General features: G+C 49.4%; 1 protein-coding gene across 1 annotated transcript in view; it reads right to left on the bottom strand.

Annotated features, from left to right (window-relative positions):
• TGM4 (transglutaminase 4) overlaps positions 1–7769 on the bottom strand; it is a 31087-nt gene extending 23318 nt beyond the window's left edge. The window contains 2 exon segments of the mRNA XM_049862057.1: positions 4736–4886; positions 5448–7769. Coding sequence (XP_049718014.1) covers positions 4736–4886; positions 5448–5653 — 357 coding nt within the window. The 5' untranslated portion in view covers positions 5654–7769.
• Positions 7770–14358: the final 6589 nt, after the last annotated feature.

Raw genomic sequence — 14358 nt, 5'->3', positions numbered from 1 at the left:
ACAAAAAACCAGAAGCAGGACAAAGCCACAGGAGTTGATCTTTTAAAGCACGTACAACAGTGCCTGGCAAATTGCAAGTGCTATATAAGTGATTAAAATTAATAAATTAGCAAGTGGCCCTATTTAGATTTTCTGTGTAATCGCTATTAAAAAAAGGTTGTACAGGCAGGCGTACGGAACCCTCTGGCAGGACTACGTAAGATGACACGTCACAAATCTTTGAACTGGTGGCCCGAGTCCAGCCACATCTGCCTACTACTTCCTGAGTGCAAATTAACGTTCTTTGCAAGCCCATCAGGCATTGCAAAACGCACAATTACTCTGCCTGGTGTGTTACAGATGTGTTAATGATGGCTAATGATGTCAGTTTGTTCAATGGAGACCTTTACAAAAGGCCACAATTGCTGAACCCTGTTTTGAGGTTTGTTCAGTTTTAATTTACTGAGCTTCAAAAAATGGTGTGGCCCCGGCCTCACGAAACCTCTCAGGTAATGTGGCCCCAACAACCCTTCTCACTTTTCAAAATCAGAGAGGGCGAAGGCCATCCCTACGCACAAGAATGATCAGAGGAAGTTAAAAACAGACGGAAGGGAGACAGGCCAGGATCCTGGCAGGGGCAGGGGCAGGGACACACACACACACACACACACACACACACACCTTAACTTTGGCACTCTGGGCCTCAGGCTTTCCTCTTGCCCCATCTAGTGGCCCCAGCCTGCCTGTGCCTACTGGACCCCCAGCCTTCTATAGTGCACTGGGCAGTGGCAGTGGGATGCTGAGCTCAAGGGACACTCAGGCTTTCAGAAACCCTAACTGTGTTTCCCTGTGGAACAAGTGAATCCTCTTCCAGATGGGGTAGGCAGCCTCTTAGAGCAGCTGCCGGCAAGTTGATTCCAACTCACAGTGACCCCATGTGTGCCAGAGTAGAACTGTGCTCCACAGGGTTTTCAGTGGCTGTAATTTTAGGAAACTACATCACCAGGCCATTCTTTCAGGGCGCCACTGCGTGGATTTGAACCTCCAACCTTTTGATTGGCAGCTGAGCACATTAACAATTTGCACCACCCAGGGCCTCCAGCCTCTAAGAAGGCCCCAGTAACTGCCACCCCCTGGTGTTCTCACCCTGTGTAATCCCCTCTCCCAAGTGTGAGCTGGACCTAGTAACTCACTTCTAACCAGCAGAAAACAGCAAAAGCAATGAGACATCACTCTTCCAAGATCAGATTTCCAAAAAGATCGTAGCTTCCCTCTTGGGCGGCATCTCTCACTTGCTTGGTCTGATGGAAGTTAGCTGTCCTATGGTAAGGCCCATGTGAGGAGGGATGGAGGGTGGTCTCTGGCCAACAGCCAAGGAGCTTGGGACCAGGGCCTCCCCTAGTGAAGCCTTGAGCTGACAGCGGCCCAGCCAACATGAGCCAGAGGACCCAGCTAAACAACACCAAGATTCCTAGTCCCCAGAAACTGTGAGACAAGAAGTGTTGGTTGTTTTAAACCATTGTTGGGGGTATTTTGTTACATAGCAATACGAAACTAGTACACCAGGGTAACTGACCCATTGAGTGTCCTTGCCTCAGTGGGAACTCCAGTTAGGTAGCCTGGTCATAATAGATCAAGCAGGCCTATCAGTGACACATACTTCTAAGGCCGAGTGAGCTATGTTAACAGGTGACCTGGGTGGCCGGGGAAGAGCTGTCAGACCTAAAGTTGAGAGTCCCCAAAGTCTGCTGGGGTTCTGAAATTTCCTACTCTTTTGTAACCTAATTATGGAAGGGTCGCTGCCATATCTGGGAGTCCTGGGGCAATCACTCATGACTCATGGCCTGAAGAGGTGGCTTGGCGGGTGTTAGGAGCGAGCCCTGGACAGCGGGTTAGTAGACATGGCTCTGCCACGACCTTGCTGTGCAGTCTCAGGCCAGTCACCCCATCTCTCTGGAACAGGCAGCAGCTTGGCCCACTGCTTCTCAAACCCCAATACTCACCCGGGGAACGGGCTGCTACCAGTGCCACAGGGTGGCAGGCACTGGCCTGGGCACCTGTTATGTGTTATCCAGTCCTCATCATAACCCAGAAGATGAGCTCATCTGGAGTCCAGATACGTACAGAGACTTGCCGAGGGTCATAGGGCTTGAAAGGCAAGACGCAGCCAGGGGCGTGCACCTCCACCTCCACCACTAGGAACTAGTGCCTCTCCATGGCAAGGGCCCCCTGCCCACAACTTGGCCTCCTCTCGCTTATTCTTTCTCGTGGTCCAGCCCATCCTCCCGGCTGACACTAGGGCTGGAATGTGTCAGCGTGAGAGTAGAAGGGAAGGATTGGGTACTTCTTTCCCTGGGCCTGGCAGGCTCTGTTCCTGAGCCCCAGGAGGCTAAGCATGAGGGCCCCACAGTCATCCCACCAGTCACAGACTTCGAACTGCCATGCAGGGGAAGAGGAGAGCCACCCACTAATGCAGCACCCTACACGTGCCAGGGGGCATGGTTATTCAGTGGTAGAATTCTCGCCTTCCATGCAGGAGACCCAGGTTCGATTCCTGGCCAATGAACCTCAAGTGCAGCCACCTTCCATGTGTCAGTGGAGGCTTCCGTGTTGTTTTGATGCTAAACAGGTTCCAGTGGAGCTTCCAGACTAAGACAGACTAGGAAGAAAGGCCTGGTGATCTACTAATGAAAATCAGCCGACGAAAACCCTGTGCATTTTGTTCCATTGTGTGTGGGGTCACCAGAGTCAGGGACTGATTTGACCACAGATAACGACAACATGTGTCAGGCACATGCGCACACCTGTACTACAAGGAAGGCATTTCAAAAGGTACTTAACTCACAGGCTCTCCTGGAGATGGCCACAGTCTGCCCACCATCCACAGGTGGTGAAAGCAGTCACTTGGCTCAAGTCAGTGGCTACTCTAGGGGGTGTGGGGGTGCAGGCTGCACCGGGCAACACCATCAGGGGGGGTGACACCAAAATGACTGTCTATAAAATTTTTGTGCAGTGTTTCAGCCAAAAGTTATTATTTTTTATAAAAATGTCCCTGTAGTTAGTTGTAACAACAAAAACATTTTCATAAGCCCAGCTTACATGTATCAATACACCCACAAGGCTAAACCTCTATGCTCATTGACATTTTGGACGTTCTAATGTGCTCTGGAAACCCTGGTGGTGTACTGGTTAAGTGCCAAGGCTGCTAACCAAGAGGTCGGCAGTTCGAATCGGCCAGGTGCTCCTTGGAAACTCTATCAGGCAGTTCTACTCTGTCCTATAGGGTCACTATGAGTCAGAATCGACTCGATGGCAGTGGGTTAATGCGCTATAGTCAGAGCTGTCATTATTACCCAATTACCCAAAAGGAATAGTCTCCTTCCTGGCCCCAGGCAAGGACCACACCTGAGAAGCCTTTTGTTTGTGGTGGGAAGTGCCTGTGTCCACTCAGTGAAGCCCCCGGCTCCTCTCCAAGCTCCTCATTGTCCTCTGCCGCTGAGGCCCAGCCTCTCTCCCTGCAGCCTTTCCTGGGATCCAGCTGTTCTCTCCACCTCATTCTCCCTACCCCTCTCCGTTTCCCTCTCCCTGGCCCTCAGGCTCCCTCTGCCTCAAACGCTGTTTTAATATACCTGAGCCGCCTCTGTGCCTCCCCTCCTGCCTCCGCCTGTGAAGGCTTCGCTGGTACCCTCCTCACACACGTCCCCATCTGCGTTGTGTGTTCACCAGCTGTGTGATCTAGGGCAACCTGCCGACCCTGTTTCTCTCGGCTCGAAGAGGCAGTCACCACCAACTTTGCAAGCTGTTTGGAGGACCTTTCTTAAAACGTTGGTCAGCTTCTGTCATTCCTCTGATGAAGGCCCTCCAGGGACTCCCCATTTCTCTTAGAATCCAACCCAACCCTCTTCTGTGGCTTGCAGGTGGCCCCCACTTGCTTCTCCAGCTCCCCCTCCCTCCCCGACATGACTGGGTTTCTGTCCTCAGAGAGGTGGTTCACGGCAATGCCGTGTGGCCATGAGCATTGCCTCCTCAGGGCCCTTGCACCTGCCGGTCCCCCGCTGGGAATGCTGGCTCTCTGGCTCCTACATAGGACACGATCTCAGCAGAGAGGTCACCTCCCAGGGAAGTCCTCCCACTGCCCTCTCTTGCTCGAGGGCCTTCTTGTTTGGGTTTCTTCATTTCATTTCGCCCTGTCTGAAATGAGCTTATTCTCGTCAGTCTCTCTGTACTGGAATGGTCAATTCCAGGAGGGCTGCTGATGTTGTTGTGTGCCACGAAGTGGATTCCAACTCACAATAACCCTATACAACAATGTAGAACTGTCCCATAGGGTTTCTAAAGCTGTAATCTTTACAGGACCAGACCACCGGGTCTTTCTCCCGAGTAGCAGCTGGTGGGTTTGAACAACTGACCTTCGAGTTAGCAGCCAAGCACTTAATCATTGAGCCACCAGGGCTCCTCTCCAGGAGGGCCAAACCCAAAACCCATTGCTGTCAATTCCGACTCATAGCGACCCTAAAGGACACAGTAGAGCTGCCTTATATAGTTTCCAAGGAGTGCCTGGTAGGTTCGAACTGCCGAACTTTGGTTAGCAGCCGAACTCTTAACCACTACCCCACCAGGGTTTCCAGGAACCTGCTTTTCCTCTGGGTTCCCAGAGCCTGGATGAAGCCTAGCACATAGTAGGTCCTCACTACCGAGGAGTGAATGATTGAACGAACGATACCAGGTTGTAGATGTAGAGTGCTCAGCACAGCACCCAGCACATGAAGGTGCTCAGTAGACACTTGCAGGAGGAAGCACATGGGCCCGAGGGAACAATGAAGCATCTGCAGTCAGGGAGAGTGAGGTCCTGGTCCACCAGGCCAAGCATGCAGCCCAGCACGTAGGTGGCAGCTACGTCACCGTGGCTGATGGGAATGGAGGCTATTCCAATGACAATCACCACCCACACATTTGTGGAGACCCTATCCCTGTTCTTCACTGGGAGAAAGGGAAAAAGGAACCCTCTTCTGCGAAGTTGTATCATGTGTCCTCTTGTAAAGTTGATCTATTTTTAAAACTTAAAAAACAGGGAAGAAGTGAGACTCTTCCTCCGTTATCCTACCACCTGTCACAAGATTTAATACATTTTCTCTCTGTTCGTGTAATTGTACTTATTGTGTATATATTTACCTAATTGCAACAGTGAAGAAGCCATTTCCTATTGTCTTTGAATCCGAAGAGTGATATTTTTAATCATTATTACAGGCTTGCCTCCAGCCCACACAGCTTTGGTGTCAGCAAACTTCAGCCCTATGATTCATCTCTAGAAAATGTTCCAGACCCCTCTAGAGCAGCTGCCCTACAGAGTTGCCTCCTCTCTCTGCTCTTCCCAGTCCCCAGCTGTCCCCACTGCTCAACCAAGGGATGCGGGCATCCCATTCCACCTCACTGCACCCCGTGAAGTAGGCTTGTTATTCCCACTTTACAGGTGGGAAAGCTGAGGATCAGGGAGGCAAAGGCGTTCTTGGGTGGGAACCCACACCAACCAGCCCCCATGCCCTGTGATTAGGACCCTGAAGCTGTCACCTGTGTTGAATTGCAGGTCCAGGTTGTCCCAGGATTACAGGGGCTGGTTGAACAGCAGCTGCAGGTAAGACAACTGCCCTCTCTGGACCACAAGTTTGTTTATCATGAAATACGACGCGAAGTAAGAAAGAGTTTTGTGCTATTTCAGGAAGTCAACGTGGATAACCCTCAAATCTGTCAGCAACACAGCAGGTTGGTAAAGAAAGAAAAGAGAATGTTTATTCCCCGATTGTGTCTCTCTCCAGGTTCAAATTCTGACAGTGTGGTGAGGGAGAGCCAGGCTTTGGAGTCCGGCAGGGCTGAGTTTCCATCCTGCCCCACCTCCCCCTGGGTGGGGGCCTTCCTGAGACTCAGTTTTCTCACCTGAAAGATGGGGGTGTGCGTAAGGATGAGCTGAGCGATGAATGTCAGGTGCTCAGCTCAGGTGTGTGCACAGTAGCTTCTCTATGCCTGTTAGGTGGGGCCCCACCCCTACACCCCACCAACCCTCTCTGTAGACATGGCCACAGGAATGGAGGGCCAACCTTGGAGACAACACGGTACCCAGGGTCCAGTTGCCATCAGGTCTATTCTGACTAAGGGTGGCCCTGTGTGTGTCAGAGTAGAACTGTACTCCATAAGGTTTTCAATGGCTAATTTTTCAGAAGTGGATTGCCAGGTCTTTCCAAGGTGTACGATACACAGCGCGCTCTCTATTAATCTGAGTCCTCGTGGCGCAGTGGTTAAAAGCTCGGGTGCTAACCAAAATGTTGGCAGTTCGAATCCACCAGCTGCTCCTTTATGGGGCAGTTCTAGTCTGTCCTATAGGGTTGCTATGAGTCAGAATCAACCGGACGGCAATGAATTTTTGATTCTTCATTAATCAGTATAGAAAGACTTGGCCCAACAGAGCTGCCAGAGAAAGAAAGGGGAGTATGAAAACTGGGTGTGACGGACAACTCCTGCCTGCTGTTCTCCCTTCCTGTCAGCTCCAACACTGGCAAACCAGACAATCCCAAGTCAGGAGCTCACATTCCAAGAGAAAGATGGGGGATGGAATGGGGCCAGGGTTACGCTCATTTATCCAAATAGAGTAGACGGCACAAAGGCGCTTCCATCATTCAAGTCCAGGGCCACTCATAAATGGAATTTTTTCCTTGATGTTAAAGAGTACATTCACTAAAAGAAATAACATCCACGTGAGTACATACACGCACACCCTTTTCTTTCATGCATGAATTTCTCAACTTTTTTGTTAGAATGAAATTTCTTTGTGTTACCTCAGTTTGGGACTAGCTCCCCTCCCGTTATCCAGAATTCAAGCCACTCTCAAGTTCATGGTCACATGGGAAAGGACTTGAGAAAATGCCTTCTAGTAGCTTAGCTGTTGCCACCTTTTACAGAAGCGACCAGTGAGGCCAAGAGAGCCATGGTTCTCAATCTTGGCTGCACATTGGAACCACCTGGGGAGTTTTACCACCTACTCATGCCCAAATCCCACCCCTGGAGATTCTGATCTAATTGGCCTGGGGTGGGGCCTGGGCATTTGTGTTTTTTTAAAGTGCAGCCAAGCGTGAGAACCGCAGGCCACGTTGCAAGGGCAGTTCTTCAACTCGAGTGTGCATCACAATCGCCCGAGGGGTCCTGGTAACACAGGTTGCTGGGCTCACTCCAGAGCTTCTGATTCTCTAGATGTGCGGTTTGGCCTGAGAACTTACTCTCCAGCAGGTTCCCTGCCACTGAGGCTGCTGGCCCAGGGTCCCCACCTTGAGAACCCTGGGATTAGAAAGTTCCAGCATGGCTGCAAGGTGAGACGCAGGGGCCTTTCTCCCCAGAGGGCTCACCTAACAGGCGAAACGCATCTTCCTCAGACAGCAGAGGCCAGCAATGGATCAGGAAGCCTAGGGTGGGGCAACGACACCCATGTTGCAGGGTGGCCCTGGGAATTCTCCCAATGACGTATTTCATGCTGAAGCTGCTGTTATGAGTCTTCAGCTCGTGGGAGAGGCGTCAAGCCAGGTGTTCTCCCATGCATCCAAGCTCGTCACATTTCTCTGGGGCCAGAGAAGCTCACCTGGAAGAAAGACCAACCCGCACAGGTGTATCCCCCTCCTGGGCCAACACTTTGCATGGGTGTTTGGTGGTGTGTTTATTTCCACTGACAGCAGGTGCTCCTGCTGTGCGAGCCACAGCCAACTGCTGCTCAAGAGCAGCTGGAAGATGGGTGAATTTCTGCTCACCTCATGGACCAAACAGTCTCATATGAGCCTGCCTCATAGGGTGAGGGGTAAGGGCACCGGAATTGGTGTCAGGCAGCAAGCAAGAGCAGTTAAGAAGAGTCCAAACCCTGAAGGCCCTCAGTCTGGGTCTGAGTGCTGGTTCTACCCTCTGATTGTGGGGTCCTGAGCATTTTCCTCAAGTCCTGAGTCATGTTCTTCGCAGGAGGGATAAGCACAGTCCCTCCCTCATAGGCTGACATTCATGTTGAGTGCTTGGTGCTGGGCACACAGTAGGCACTCAATAAATGCTGGCTCTCATAGTGTCTGGCCAATCTGACTTCTGCCGCCTTGTAGTGGGAGGAATGGAGGTCCCCCCTAAACCACCCAGACCAGCTGTCATCGAGTTGATTTCAACTCATGGCAACCCCATGTGTATCTGAGTAGAGCTGCTCCATAGGGTTGTCAATGCTGTGATTTTTTGAAGTAGATTGACAGGGCTTTCTTCCAAGGCACCATTGGGTGGGCTCGAACCAACATCCTTTTGGTTAGTAGCTGAACGCATTAACCGTTTGCACTACCCAGCGACTCCTTAAGTCCACCCAGAACCTGTCAATGTAACCTTATTTAGAAGTAGGGTTTTTGCAGATATAATTAAGTTAGGATTTCAAGATGAAATCATCTGGATTATCTCCAAACCAAACCCACTGCCATCCGGTCGGTTCCGACTCATAGTGACCCTATAGGGTTTCCAAGGCTGTAATCTTTACGGAAGCAGACTGCCACATCATTCCCCCATGGAGCGGCTGGTGGAGTTCAAACTGTCGACCTTCTGGTTAGCAGGTGAGCACTTTAACCACTGTACCACCAGCGCGCCTTTGGATTATGCGGGTCCCTGGATTATCTCAGAGGGCCCTAAATCTAACAAGGAGTGTCCTTAGAGAAAAGGCAGAGGGCGATTTGACACAGACACACAGAAGTCCGCATGATGATGGAGGCAGAGACTGGAGTGATGCAGCCACAAGTCAAGGACAGCTCGAGCCACCAGAAGCTGGAAGAGTCAAAGAAGGAGTCTGGCCCTAGAGTGTCTGAAGGGAGCATGGCCCTGCTGACACCTTGATTTTGGACTTCTGGCTTCCAGAACTGTGAGAGGATAAATACCTGTTGTTTTAAGCCACCCAGTTTGGGGTACTTTGTCATGGCAGCCTGAGGAAACAAATCCACCTGACACAACCTACAGGCAATCTGCAGTGGCCTCCCCTGGTGGCCTCCCACCTCTAGTAGGCCCTGCAGAGTGACCTGGGCATCCCCTGACAGGCAGCTCTGTGGGGCTGGAGGGAGCCCTGGTACTATAGAAAGCCACACCAAGGCCATCATTTTTTTAAATGGCTTTGTACTTTGTAGCTATTGCACCTGGATATACAGTAAAAAATTGATATAAAATGTTAAATGCTTGAAATTTCATAAATGCTAGAAGGATCATTCTGATCAGGGAAAGCTACAAAGAAAAAGTATTAGTGAGACACAACTTCCTTACTCTTTGCCACCCGTAGGTGGGTTGCTATCTAAATTCTTTGAGTATTAAGAAGAAAATAAGTCTCCGTAAGTGATGGTTTTTGGTATAATTATTGCCTGCTGGAGCCTCTGAGGAAAGGGAGAGGACATGGACAGAGAGGCAGTCTCCAAAGGAGACACCGTGGGAGTTTCATGGAGCTGTTTTTCCTTGCTAATGAGCTCTTATGGAACCAGATGTCTGACCCCTAGAAGCCAGGACTTTTCCAGCCTGATGTGCATATTTCTGAGTGGGTCATATTTGGACTCCTGAGTGACAAGGCAAAAAGGGCTCAGGAAAGCCTCGTTAGTCATTTGGGCTTAGAACACAGCATGCTGCCCGGCCCAGCAGCCGTGGTGGTGTCAGCTGCAGACTCGTTCAGCCTCAGCACACACCATGCCCACCTGAAGCAGGCACAGCTCAATGAGCAGAGCTTGGCTGCAGGGACTGCTGCAGATGTGGGACACACCTCTGTGGCTGCTGGCTGGACTGTTGGGGTCATGTACAAATGTCCACAGGAAAGGGCTTGTTCTCTGGTGGGACCATCTGAAGTCCAACTGTGGTGGGCTCTTTCTTTCTGATGTAGAGGCAAATTGTCTTCTTAATTGTGATTCCTGCCACAGTGGAGGGCGCATAGCCGGGGCTGTGACTCTTCTGCTCACCCCTGACAGGCTACTCTGGGCCCCTCAGGGATGTCTCACTGTTTGTTGACTTGTGTTCAGCTTTCCAGATCAGTTGCAGTTTGCAGCAATGAGTGGGTAGCCTGGCTCTTCATCCCTCCTCTTTCTCCTGGTGCACCCACCCTCCTCAGTCTGGCAGCTTGATTAACTGCAGCTCCTCAGAAAGGGATTGACCTTTTCCAAGCTGCTCAGTGGATAAATTATCAGGAAGAAAGGGGTGGGGGACTGTGTAGCCCACTGTCTTAGTTGCCTAGTGCTGCTGTAACCCAAACACCACAAGTGAGTGGCTTCGAAGAACGTAAATTTACTGTATCAGAGTTCTGGAGGCTAAAAGTCCAAAACAGGGTGTCAGCGATGTCGAGTCCTTCCTTGTTGGTAGCCCCAGGCATATGACAACCTTCATATGGTGTCTGTCTTCCCCAGTCTCTGTGTCTATACTGTTCTTTATATAACTCAGAAGTGATTAGGTTTAGGATCCACCCTACACTGGTATAACATCCACTGACTGGTTACAATACATTAGATTGCAGTATGGAAGGTGATTTTATTACATTAGATAACATCACATTACATCTACAGTTATAGGGGCCAGGATTTCAATACATAATTTGGGGGGACACAATTCAATCCATAACAACCACTTTGAAAACTCAGGATTTCCTCCTAATTCCTGAACACGATGTATCTTTCTGGCTAAGTTGTATAAAAATGTTTTCCTGTGAAAATGCATACAACCCTTCCAAAGAAAGGTCTGGGTGAGAATAGGGGATGACTAAAAAAATGTAAAGTTATGACTGCTGAATGGGACACACTGGTTATGTTACAACAGAGAAAACACTAAACCTGGGGAGGCACAGAGGAGGGGGAAGGCATTGATGATCTCTGTTTTTCAGAATTTTTCTGGAAGCTTCCCCCTCCTCCTGAAGGAAAACTCCCGTGGTGCCTTTCCAAGCTGCTGTAAGGACTCTAAATTCAAATGGAATCCTGAGCTACAATCACACCACAGACAGTGGACAGCAGTAACTCATGCCAGCAGAGGTGGCCTAAGAGCCTGCCCTTTCCACACAGAACACTCACAGATGCTGTCCATATTCTGAGGAGGATGAACTGGTGTCATAAACAAGCAACACTCTTTGGAACTGACTGCCTTAGGCAGCCCCTCTGAAACTACGGACTGAACTGGATTAATGGAGTAGACTGGGAGCCCTAGGGCAGAGGCCCCACAGTGGGAGGCCTCACTGGGGCCCCCTGAACCTGTACTGCCCAGTGTATGTCCTGCTTGGGGAGCCCCAGCATTTGTTAACTGTGTAAGGAGCATCACATGTGCCCTCTGGGATTGCATGTCTTCTGACTATCATGACGCTGCCTCAGCACTGGAAGGCATCAGGTCAGTTTCAAACTTACTGACCAGAATTGTGCCGTGCCTGAATTGGTGCCTTGGCCAGGTTAAGAAAAGTTTGTACAAAAACTTAAGGAGGACTACAGGGTTAATAGCCTACAAGAGCCACATCCTTATCCACTGTGAGACCAGAAGAAGTAGATGGTGACCAGCTACCACTAACAACTGTTTTGATCAGAGCCGCAACAGATGGACCTGGACAGAGTAGGAGAAAAACGAAGAGGAGAACTCAAATTCTTTAAAAGTCCAGACTTACTGGACCAGTTGAGACTGGAGGACTCCCCAAGACTACTGCCCTGAGATACTCTTTAAACTTTGAACTGAAACTACCCCCTGAGGTCACTTTTTAGTGAAAAAACATTCACACACAAAATAAAGGATATTACCCATGAGTACAGGGTTCCATTAAAAAGCCATCTACTTCCAGCAAACATGGCGCCATAGGCAGAGGCACCAGGCCGTCCCTCTACAGCAAAGCCCCCAAAAACTAAGTAAAAACAGAGACAAATGTCATTCCTGGAACCTGAAGTGCCAAATGAAGAGATAAAGAACTCAGCCCTGCACCGAATGGAATAAGAAACTGACAGAGGACAGAGAGAGAAAGGAGAGATACCTGTGGAGGGCTCCATTGCTTACGCAGCATGGATCCACCATTTTGGACTCCTGTTGGAATGGGCAGACAGGGAGCACGGGAAAGCAGCTTTGCAGAACTCCCAGCAGGAGACAGAGCACCCAGTAACCAGCGATACACACTTTTCCACCCCCCATTCTCTCTTCGCTGCTCTACCTCCGAGCTTGCTGGCTGGCTGCAGTGGCTCGGCCAGCCGGGAAGTGCAGTGTCTGGGCTGCTTGGTTTCACCCCATCCACATCCGAGGTCAGCGGACAGGGAGTATGGGAAGGCAGCTTCACGAAGTTCCCAGCAGGAGACAGAACACCTGGTAATGAGCAATATAAACTTTCCTAACCACTCCCTTCTTCCTCCCCCCTTCACCCTCCTCTGCTTCCTGCCAGCCGCAGCCTCTTGGCCGGGAAGCAACTGCTTTGGCCTCAGGCTGCTTGGATTTGCCCTGCCCACACTGGCCGGGCTCCTGAGCTGGTGTTGGTTCTTTGTCTCTTTTGGTTTCTTCTGTGCCTCCTCCCACCTCCCCCTCCTTTCTCTGGAACACCTGGCCCCGTGTGCCATCTTTGCTTTTTCTTGAAAGGCTGTGAAGCCACGCTCGACTGGGGAGTCACTCCCCTGGCCCACGACACCACACTGGTGGGATCCCTGAGGCTTTTTTTTTTTGCCAAGTTTTGTTTTGCTTTGTTTTTCTTTTCGTACCTTGGGAGGCCCTTCTAGCCAGGCTGCACTGCAGGGCTTAGGAGCCACTCCCCCAACCTGTGTAGCCGCGTAGGTGGGATCCCAGGGGGCATTTCTTTTTTTTTTAATTTGCTCTCTCTTTTTCCCTTTCTGTCTTTCCTCATTTCTCAGTTCTCATCTCTCTACACTTATCTTCTTTTCCTGTCTCCTGAATACTTGCTGCTGTGTGACATCTATACCCCTCTAGCCAGGCTATACTGTACAGTCTGGGGGCCACTTCCCCGGTCTTAGCGGCCCCACTGGTGGGACTCCGGGACTCCTGGGAGCTTTTATTTTCCAAATTTTTATCTAGTTATTTTTTTCTATTTCTCGTTTTCTTTTCTTTTTTGCTCTTCTCCATTTCTTGGTTTCTTTTCTCTCCACTCCAATGGCAAGCTCCTTAGCACTCTTTTTTTCTTTCTTTGCTTGTTTGTTTTTAGCTCCTGTTTCTCCTCTCTCTCCTCTTTCCCATACCCCTATTAGCTCCACACATCACAACTTCCCCCCTCTTCCCTACCTACCTGCACCATGCACTGAACATCACACCCCAAGTAGCATAGGCACGGCCTACTGGAACCTGCCCAACACTGATTCCGGGCCTGCCCTGTTGGCCCTAGTACTTGCCACAAACAACCCATTCCAGCCCCTCCCCTTCAGCTGGACCTGCCCTGCTGCACCATAGCTGACTGACTGGCCCTGCCCGTTGGACAAGGAGGTGAAAAGTATTGTGACTACAGATAAGCAAACAACAAAGAACACACAGACATAACCAAATAAAACAAAAAAAAAGCAGGACAAAACAAACAAATCTACAATCAACACATGAAGAAAATAACAACTGAATGTTCTGAAGACAGCAGACAACATATAAAAAAAGGGACAGGATGGTTCCAGTAGGCATCCAAAATAAAACACCAGATGACTTTTCAGTAGAAGAAAAGGCACTAGACCTACCTGACAGGGAATTCAAATCTCTAATATTCAGAGTAATCCAAGAGTTGAAGCAAAAAGTAGACAAAAATGAGGAAAAATAGACAAATTTATGGAAAAGGTAGACAAATTCATGGAAAATACAGACAAAAAATGGAACAATTCAGGAAAGTAATACAGGAACAAAATGCTAAAATAAACTCACAACTAGAAATCATACAAAAACAACAATTAGAAATCTAAAAGATAAACAAGATTTCAGAAATGGACAGTGTCATAGAAGTGGTAAGGAGCAGGTTTGAAATGATGGAAGACAGAATCAGCGAAATTGAAGACAAACACTTGGATACAACCCTGTTTGAGGAAAAATCAGAAAAAAGAACAAAAAAAAATGAAGAAACCCCGAGAATTATGTGGGATACAACCAAAAGCAAAAATCTGTGAATGACTGGAGTTCCAGAACAGGGAGAGAAATCAGAAAACACAGAGAGGATCTTTGAAGAATTGCTGACAGAAAACTTCCCTAATATCATGAATGATGAAAAGCTGACCATCCAAGAAGCTCAATAAACCCCATATAGGATAGACCCCAAAAGAAAAACAAGGCATATCATAATCACACTCACTAAAACCAAAGACAGAGAAAAAATCCTGTGAGCAGCTCGAGAAAAACAAAAAGTCACATACAGAGGAGAAACAACAAGACTAAGCTCTG

This window comes from Elephas maximus, chromosome 20, assembly GCF_024166365.1.
Source record: "Elephas maximus indicus isolate mEleMax1 chromosome 20, mEleMax1 primary haplotype, whole genome shotgun sequence".
In the NCBI taxonomy this organism is placed as follows: domain Eukaryota; kingdom Metazoa; phylum Chordata; class Mammalia; order Proboscidea; family Elephantidae; genus Elephas; species Elephas maximus.
The sequence above is the reverse complement of the archived record's forward strand: the minus strand, read 5'-3'. Positions and strand labels throughout refer to the sequence as shown.